At 37.0% G+C, this 9669-nt stretch overlaps 1 protein-coding gene across 1 annotated transcript in view; it reads left to right on the top strand.

The window, feature by feature from the left end:
- The first annotated feature begins 1530 nt into the window (after positions 1-1530).
- tshr (thyroid stimulating hormone receptor) overlaps positions 1531-9669 on the top strand; it is a 33823-nt gene continuing 25684 nt past the window's right edge. Inside the window, exons 1-2 of the mRNA XM_015383273.1 lie at positions 1531-1839; positions 8550-8621. Coding sequence (XP_015238759.1) covers positions 1613-1839; positions 8550-8621 — 299 coding nt within the window. The 5' untranslated portion in view covers positions 1531-1612. The remainder of the gene's footprint in view (positions 1840-8549; positions 8622-9669) is intronic.

Raw genomic sequence — 9669 nt, 5'->3', positions numbered from 1 at the left:
GGTGAAAAAATTAAAATACTCAAATACATAGTTCTTTTAAGATATTTATTGCTGATTGAAACATTTTATATGAGCATATTTTTTTTTTACCAACCGTTTAATCAAGTATACACAGTTATTAACATAGTAATTAAAAGTACTGCTGTCTGCTTAGCTATTGGTTTTGTGTTTAATCGGCTCGCCATAATGTTGAAATCTGCAATGTGTTGGGGTATAAATAAGGTCGGGGCAGTCATTTTAAAATCAGGTAGATTTTTTTAGAGGAATTTTCGCACAATTGCGAAGGGGGCCTACCAGGTGTCAGTGACGGGGCCCCTAAGAGGTCTGGGGCCCATACGCAACTGCAGTCTCTGCTTACTGATAGTTACGCCATTCTTTAGATTGACCCCATTTACTATGCTACCCTTTCAAAAAAGTACAAAAACAGGGGCCACCTGTGGTCACCTAATTAGATTTGTGTAATTTTAATGTCTGCTGCTCCATGCAGACCTCAGAGGTTTGTTGGAGAACAAATGTGGGGAAAAAGCAACATAGTGACCACGGGGGAGTTGTAAAGGTTTGAAGCTGTGGTGGACTACAAAATAAGCATCATAAACTTTACATATGATAGAAATGTACCCACCTTGAAATTGAAAAAAGGAAGGGCACCAACCTTGTCAATCAATGCACACCCACCCAACAGACCTGAAGGCGATGAGCGCCAGATGATACCACCTCTATGAAACTGTCATAGTTTTCCTTCTGTTATGTTTTCTTTGAGTATTCAGTTTTACTTTGCTCATTGTTTTCTAGTTTTAGTGGTTTAATTCTTATTTTGTTGTGTTTTCTGGTTATTTTCAGGTTTTTATTTGTTGCCCTCTGCTGCCCTCTTGTGTTCTCCTTTTTCCCTAGCTCCTTTCCTGTTCTGCTCTGTTCACACCTGCTCCCAATCTGCTCGTTAGTCCTGTCTTTGTTTCGGTCTCCCATAAATAAACTCTCTGTTCAGTTCCTCAGTGCTGGTTCCTCGTCAAACCTCCTCCAACTCAGTCTCTCTGAGTCTTTCTCATCGTGATAGTTTCCCCCCTGATGCCTCCATGTTTTCTGGTTGGTTTAACTTTTTTCTTGTTGAATTTGGATTTTTGGATTTTTCAAAATCAATAATCCCAAATGCCTTCCTGTCTCTGCATTTGGGTCCACAAACCTCAACCAAATCCTGACAGAAACATGGTAGTGGCTTAATCATGCAAAGGGAATATGTTTTTTCAGGAAAGAAAATTGGATCTGGTATAAGAAGGTTTTAAAGATTACATAAGTGAAGAGGGTAGCAATACACAGAAGTAAACACTGAGTCTAATGTATATATGTGGGATGAGTAGAGGCGACATCGCAAAATATAAATAATTTTAAAGCTGTATTGGCGACAGCAGCGCTGAAGGAGGGGGGACGGGGATGGGATGGGGGGTGGAGGGTCTAACTCTGCCTTCCTAAGTCCACCCTCTGGTTAATAAGTTGAAGACCACCTCCAAACCCACCACAGAGGTGCAGCTGTCCGCCCCGCAGCATCCTCAACCTTCTGGGCCCCTGCAAGGCGCGCTGAGCCCACAGGACCACCACCAATTTTCAGCAGGCGTGCATGTCGTTGCGGAGCAGCTCGGACACCGGAGGCTCCCCCCAGCTGTACCCCAGCATGCAGGTGCTAACATGCGCGCTGCTGGCGCTCCTCAGGCTCCCCATCAGCTGCGCCGGGCTGCAGGGTGACTCCCACCCGGCCAGGGGCAACTGCTCCGAGTGGAGAGCGAACACAATCTGCTGCAGTGACATTGATATTCTCCCGAGGTTCCCAGCAAGCACAGAGAAACTGTAAGTAGGCGTACTAAACACATCTGTAGAAGCCATTCTGCTGTCTCTTTTCATGCATTTTGAATGTTAAAAGCGCTCTTAAACCCGAGGAAAAAACCATTACGCTATAATATTCCATCAAAGTGCACCCGCGGGGATTTTAAGGCCGTCTTTTACTAAGCAGTTATTCTCTTTTCAGGTATCATTCTGTCCATTAGTGTTAGGCAGGTTCAACTTTTTTTTTTCTGCTGTGCTCAAGCCTGACTTAACTTTAAGTTATTTTTGATTTACTGTGAAATGTTTAAGGGTCTTCAAAAAAAAAAAAAAAAAAGTTTCAAGGTAAGTGCTGCCTTAACTCTACTCCACTGATGGCACTGAATAATTAATTTCAGCACTTCTCACACAGACTCTACAGTAAGATAACATGAAAGCCCACTTTCCAATCAACAGATGACACTTTGTTGACTTCAAATTGATAGAGATAATTGTTTCTATTGTAAAAGCATTGACAGCCTCATGCTGTTTTTCCTGTTACCTGCAGAAATTGAACAGATGGTATCATCATTGTTGGAAGAGGGGCTAATCAGATCACATAAAGTTGTGTTTGTGGGTAACGGAAAATTCTACAGCGTTCCATGCAAAGCACCCCATATGGGAGAAATATACTGGGAAAAAATGGCATGAATTAAGAGCCAAAGTGCTATTGACAAGAGAACTGTGAAAAATCACAGTGCACCCGATTCTTCTCCCTTTTTTCTAAAAGCAAACTTCCAGTAACACCAAGGCAGGCTGCAGAAACATTTCTGACTGCCTGTTGGTGTGATGTTTTAATTAACCCAACTTTGTGGGATTGAATTAAACAGCTTACAGTAGTAAATTTAGTTTTATTATGCAGACATTTTCACCCATTTTTTGCTAAAGTTCAGTCAAAGTTGATGGAGGGTTTCTGTGTACATTAGTTTCAATGTCTTTCAATAGCTTCTCAGTGACCTTTAGGTCTTAACTTTGAGCCATCCTAATATACATATTATACTGGAGACGGTCTGTTTAAGGTGGTGTGCAATAGTAGATTATTGGGTGAGAGAAGCTCAATTTCAGACTCATCTGACATTTTTTTTTCTATCCTAATGCCACACAGCTTGTAGCTTTCTTTCAACAGCAGATCTCTACCTCCCATTCTTCCATGAAAACCAGTTTTATGTCATTTCAACCGATCCTTCCTCCTGTGATCCTTAGATCTCTGTTTTTCTAGTAGTTGCCACGGGTTTCTACTAGGGCTGAAATAATTAATTTGGTTTAATTGAGATTAATTTATGATTTAAATAATTGTCGACTAATTTTGTAATCAATTAATGGTTAACTGGATTGTAGAGACTCTAAAACGTGCCTTTAGCTGACAGAGCGACCCACTTAGAGCAGTTATACCATTATTGTAAAAAATATATATATAAATTTTGCATTTTAGATAAAAACTTGTTTGTCTGTCAATATGCTCTATCCAGAACTCCTCAAGTGAAAAAGTTTTAGTTTCACCCGGTTTCATTTCTCAAAAAGTCTGCTTTACAGAACCTTTTCTTTATTGGTAGACTGCCGTCACCACACTTTTTGATCTCATCTTTAGATATGAGTCTATGACTAAATTATTATGAATTCAAAAAGCTTGAAGAGGACTTCATTTTTACAAAACGGTAGCAAGCACACCACACTGTCTAGATTATATATTTTATTTCTTCTAAAAAAGGAAAACCATCATAGTCAGTTCTTCCTTCTGGTGTTGGTCAATTACATGAAAACCATTAAAATATTATTTAAAAGTGATTTTAATGTGAAAAAAATGTTAAAGAAACAGTAAGGTATCATTATCCAAGATACTTTTATATAAAATCAGAATATTTATTTTTTTTATTAAATAAGACTCATGTCAAACCATTCTAACTCTTCTTGTATCATAAATCTCTTGCTAATCTTTGAAAAGCTCCTCTGATTTATTTTATTTTATAATTGACTTATTGACCACAGCAGCAGTTCTCTGCTATGTTGTCATAATCTTCATTCCTGCCTTGTATTTTCTCGCAGTGCCTCTTCATCCTTCAGCAACCCTTTGCATTGAAGCCATCACATAATATTAGCTCCTGATCACTGCTTCAATTCACTGACACACATGCCCCGAGTATCTACTTTTATTTCCTCACATTCCTGCCCAAAGTTTACCCAGTACCCCTTAGGAGGACAAAGGACATTAATGCATCCCCTCCAAGCACTATAAACTGTTCGGGTAAAAATATCTCCCAAATAAGCCCGAAATAGATCACGTATTGACCAGTATATTCAAGCAAATGATGCATTGGGAACTTTGAGTTCTAAGTGAGGAAAATGTGACCCCTTCTGACCTCATCAGGCCATGCCCATTGGTTGTGAGTTTATATTTCTGTACTGGCTTTCTCTGTCTGTGAGCTTATCTGTAAATGTTTTTACAGTTAAAAAAAAGTGTTACTTTAATACCTATAGAGTTTAATATAACTCCCATTGAGTTAACATTGGGTCCATCTCCAAATTAGTGTAAAGTTTACATTATAGCCAGTGTTAGCTACATTTATTCATTTAAGTGTCAAAGTCAAGAAGACATCTCTGAGACTGAGGAGTAATCTGTCAGGATTAGTGGATACTTGTATGTTGCAGACATTTAATGAAGAACTAAAAATACAGAAGCTATAATCTAGAACCGATCAACAAGAAACTCGGGAACCAAAAACTAAAGTTTTTAACTATAGTTAAAAAACTGTGGGGGTGAAAGAATCGAAGGAATGAAGACAATCCAGCACTGAGGAACTGCCCAAGATGTTTATATATGGAACAACATGGGCAAATCAGCAGATCAGGAGCAGGTGTGGATAGAAGTAACTAGAAGGGAGCTAGGGGAAAGGAGACTGACACAAGGGGGCAGCTGCTACTAACTCAAAAAATACAAAACTGCTTAAATAGAATACAACTTCAATTACACCGATCAAAGTGTAACTGAAAACTCAAAAAGACAACTTAAACAGAACCAAAAAGTCCAGAAAGGGCAGAATCATGACATAATCAACACTATATAGAGTAAAAGATACACTGCGTGGCTGTCAGTTTTTATCATTAACTATTAACTCCAACATTTGAGCAGATTTACACTCAGTATAGTGGTTAGTACTTTATGTATAGTAAAATAAGTTGACTCTGGATTTTTTTTAACACCCATTTTTTTTTTACTGTTAAGGCTATCACTAAACAAAGAGTATAAACAGAGTATGAAAATATAGCAGTATAACCAAGCATCTGGCTAAAGAAAGCTCAAATGATAAGGGTTTCCTTTTTAGAGAGTCCAGCATTAGAGACAAAGCAATGGTTAACTAATTGTATTATTAACCAACTATTCTATTGAAGGAACAGTAACAATCCATTAACTTCTTAAGTACTTGATATTTTTTGTTATTACACAGTTGCAAAAAATACTTTAAAACGAACAATTCTGGTTATTCTGAAAAAAAAATCTGATACCAAGTAAGCTGTTATGAATCTTGGCTTTCTCTTTAAGCTATGCCTTCATAGCATGTTTTAAATTAGTATTTTTATTTTTTTTTTCAAATTGAACAATCAAAGATGATGTCCCTTGAAGTCATATTGCCAACCGAAACGGTTTAACTTTTAGATGTTTGGAACTGAAGTGTGTCTGTTTTCCTGGATTTGAGCTTCGACTTCAATTACAGTAGGACATAAAAATTATATTTAACAAATTCGTACCAATTTTATTAACCTTTTATGTAATATTATAACACTTGTAATCATGATTAATAAAGAAAAAAAAAACAGAAAGTTTCAGAAAAAGAAACAGAAAAATCTGCTGCTGTAAAGTAAAATATATTTTAGCCAAAAAAAAAAGTTATTTATTTTAACCAAATGTAAAGTCAAGAACAGAGATCAGTTTTTTTTTCTCCTATGAGACCGCTGTGTGTGTGTACAGGTGCATTTATGTGTGAAGGTTACTCCATGTGTCAGTAGGAGTCAGAAATGTGGAAAGCAAAGCAAAACACGCTCAAGGTCTGCATGGCATGACACCTCTCTGAGTCTGGGCGATGCATTCAGGTACAATATTTACCTTTTACAGCACATTTCTCAAACACCCGCCGAGCTCCATTCAAGAATGATTAGGAGGGGAAAAGACTTAGAAAGGTGGACAACTTCAGTCTCTGAGAGACCTGGGAGTTTTATGACTGAAAACGTGTAAATTTGATAAATCAATATTTAAACTTTGATGATGATTTAATGCTCTTCCTGAAATTTATAATAGAACATTCGGTCTGGTCTTTAAAAGTCGACTGATTTCGCCAAAAGTCAAAATTGCATGTTTTTTCAACCTGTATTGCAATTGTGATTTTATTTCGATTTTTTTTCACTAACTGCAGCTTGTAGATGTGTTCTCCAAGATTTCATTTTTCCATGAATTTGAAAGCTTGCTTGTTCAGAGTCCATTGTTGTTACCCTTGTGTGAAAAGAGCTTACTTTGACTTGCATGCATGGATTTGTACGCCAGCTATGTATTACTGTCACCTAAAGGGCTGGAGAGAGAAATGTAATGTCTCACATACCTCTACAATTTGAAAATGACATTTTGTTAAATTTCAGTTCTATTAAAAATACAATTATTTGCCCAGTTCTGGTGTTGACCTGCATTTCATGTCTCTAGTTTTCCAGTACCGGCTGATACCAGTGACTTAAGTGTATGTGGATTATGTCAGTGTAGAAAAAATATTCTTATTAATAAGTGAAAATAAACATTTAATTAGGCAAACATCTTGCATATCATATCAAACCATCATTGGTAAGATATGAGGGACTTTATGAAAGACGCTTTCCAACTGAGAGATTAAATCTTTCAGAAAAGCGCAGGTTTTACATATGATATGTAATTCATGCTCTCTTAACTGCATAGTTTATAGTTGAGATTAAAAGGGACAAATCTCCTTGTAAACAGCTCCTCCTTCAATCAAATAAAGCAACAACAACCAATCTTTTTTTTTCCTGAGGTGGTAGTTTCTTCTTTAAACCCAGATGGTGGGTTAGACAGTCTTCTCTTTATTCTCACAGGGGGAAAGACGTGCTGTTTCCAGCTAAGGTGTTTGGTGCCAGGATCTGCTCTGTGTCCCTCTGTTTGTTTGAGTTTGTCAAAGTGCGCACAGGAGGGCCAGGGTTCCCCCTCTGTCCACCACCAAATGGCACTGGGTCCACCCAGATGGGTCCGATTTAGACCTATAGTCCAGAGCTCAGTCTCTGAATTAGTTCATTGTTTCCCTGACAAACTAAAGGAACATAAAAACAAGCTTTGCTTTGGCTAACTGTTTATTGTTCAAACTTTTTTTTTTCAAAAGCAGTATATTCTATATAATGCTTATAGTTGAGAAAGGAAGGAATGGACTTAATCACGTCTGCGTCTCCTGTTTAGCTGGAATTCAACACGACAGCTTCACATGTGGCTACAACCCTAATTTCCTTTAACACAGTTATTAAGATTCCTAAGACTACCAAAGGGAAAAATATCGTCTAAGATTACATGAAATACCATGTATATACAGATTTTTTTTACCACTATATATATTTTTTAAAATCTATTTTCCTTTGGAATTATGTAGGACACAAACACACTGAAAATTAAAATACATGGAAGTTCTTAAAATGTGAAAGATAAAAAAATAAATAAAGGACATAAAAATCCTAAGATAAGACAGAAAGCAAATTGGAGCACTAATGGCAGCTAAAAAAAAGATCCTTGAAGATAAAGAGAAGTATGGAAATATATCAATGGGAATGTACCATGACTTACATAAAGAGGGGCATGATGTATTTACATTAGGTCGGCCTCAGCTGATGGCTGCTCACACTGAGCCTGGTTCTGCTGTACGTTTTTTTCCTGTTAAAAGGGAGTTTTTCCTCTCCACTGTCGCTACAAGCATGCTTGGTGTGAGGGATTGCTTTCAAATCAATGAGTCGATGCAGTCCGCTGGTTTTCCTTAGATAGAAAACTTTGAACCAATGTGACTGTATGATCTAGTTGAATTATCTATGTAAAGTGCCTTTAAATGAGAGGTTGTGAATTGGCAGTATATGAATAAACTGAACTGAATTTAACTTTTCTATGATATCGATCTCTGAAAGGGATCTACGATGTACTGGCTACCTTCTTTTCTTATTCCTTTATTTAAATTGGGACAATTCATATTGATTGACATGTTCACAAAAAGGTTCAATATAAATATGCCAGATTAAGCAATATAGGCTAATTTTCATCTGCTACCTCATGCAGGTTAATGTAAAAGCATGAAAGACAAGACATAAACACAACATACAGTACATAAAAGACATGTTAAAATTAACAGTTAGTGAAAAGTAAAGTCCATTAGCAACACTTGTTAGTTAAATCATATTGTAGAAAAATACGGATACATACTATTTTTTATATTTTTGAAAAAGATGGAGTATACAGTGAGTAAAATGTTAAAAAAATAGATTAATGTGAATTATGTCTGCATGTTTGATTATCCAGGAGCCACTTTTTTCTGATAAAGAGAAGTTTTCTCAGTGATTCGATGTTCCTGAGATCTGTGGGAACAGTGTTTCATGTGTTTGATGCTCTCACAGAGAAGGCCAATCACCAACCCAGAAAGTGAAAGAAGCATCATTGTGTTTTTTTGTTTTTCCAGGTCGCTCTCTGAAACCAAACTTTCATCCATTCCGGCGAATGCGTTTGCCAGCATGGTAAACATCTCAGGAATGTAAGAGCTTATTTTTATTTCTGGTTTATACATTCATATTTATCCATCTATTCTTTTGCACAAATGTCTCTCTTTTCCTTCAACTTAACTTATACAACTGTTTTACCCTTTGTCCCTCTACCCATCCATCGTATATTGTCTTTCTTGGTATAGTTGCTAAACCCTAATGACATGTGGAAGGGCTTTTTGCAGTTCAGCAGCAGGTTTGGAAGTTCACTAGTTACTCCAGTAGAATGCTAGAGTCCCAGTAGGGGTGGAGTCTATCTGTTAAAGTAAAATGTGACATTTGAGTGCGCTTGAGTCTTGCTCTTCATCTGCTTAGTCCACGTCCAAGTGCTGCATGAGTGGAGATGGACTTGGATGAAAGGTTTTCTGTGAGCCTCAAGTACACATAGCAGAGGTTTACATATATTGTCATAAAGTAAATATATTTCATTAGAAACAAAGGAAAATTTTATAAAAAGGAACTAAATGAATGAAAAACATCAATAAACTCAAATAAACTTAATGAGATATTACGTTATAATGGATGGTTGTGAAGTAGAAGAAAGAAAAACACTTTTTTCTCAATCTTTCTACAAATTTAGAGACAGATAAGTGTGCATGTATTTTCATGTAGCGCCTTTTCTGTGCTCCATGAAGGTCTGATAAGGTTGCAGGAAACCATGAAAAAAATAAATAGCATCGTAGATGAAATTTCCCAAGATTTGGGCTCTTGAGCATCTAGTCAGACCTGTAAAGTATTTCTCACAATATCATGGTGCTCTTCCCAAACTACCATGAAAGGAATAAGCAGCTAAGAGATCAATCAGATGAAGAGCAGATATTCATAAAATCAGGTGGGAGAGTCTTAAAGGACAACTAGTGGTTACGTTATAAGTATAAGTTATATAGCCATATGCTATGGAAGTAATATAAATTACTGCACTCGGGACAAGCGTGTCAGATAATGGATGGATGGATGGATGGATGGATGGATGGATGGATGGATGGATGGATGGATGGATAAATAACTGCTGGAAGTCATGTGGACTACTGTCAGAGGACA

Source organism: Cyprinodon variegatus, unplaced genomic scaffold, assembly GCF_000732505.1.
Source record: "Cyprinodon variegatus isolate N-32 unplaced genomic scaffold, C_variegatus-1.0 Scaffold279, whole genome shotgun sequence".
In the NCBI taxonomy this organism is placed as follows: Eukaryota; Metazoa; Chordata; class Actinopteri; order Cyprinodontiformes; family Cyprinodontidae; genus Cyprinodon; species Cyprinodon variegatus.
Note: the sequence above shows the minus strand (reverse complement) of the source record. Positions and strands in the feature narration are given on the sequence as shown.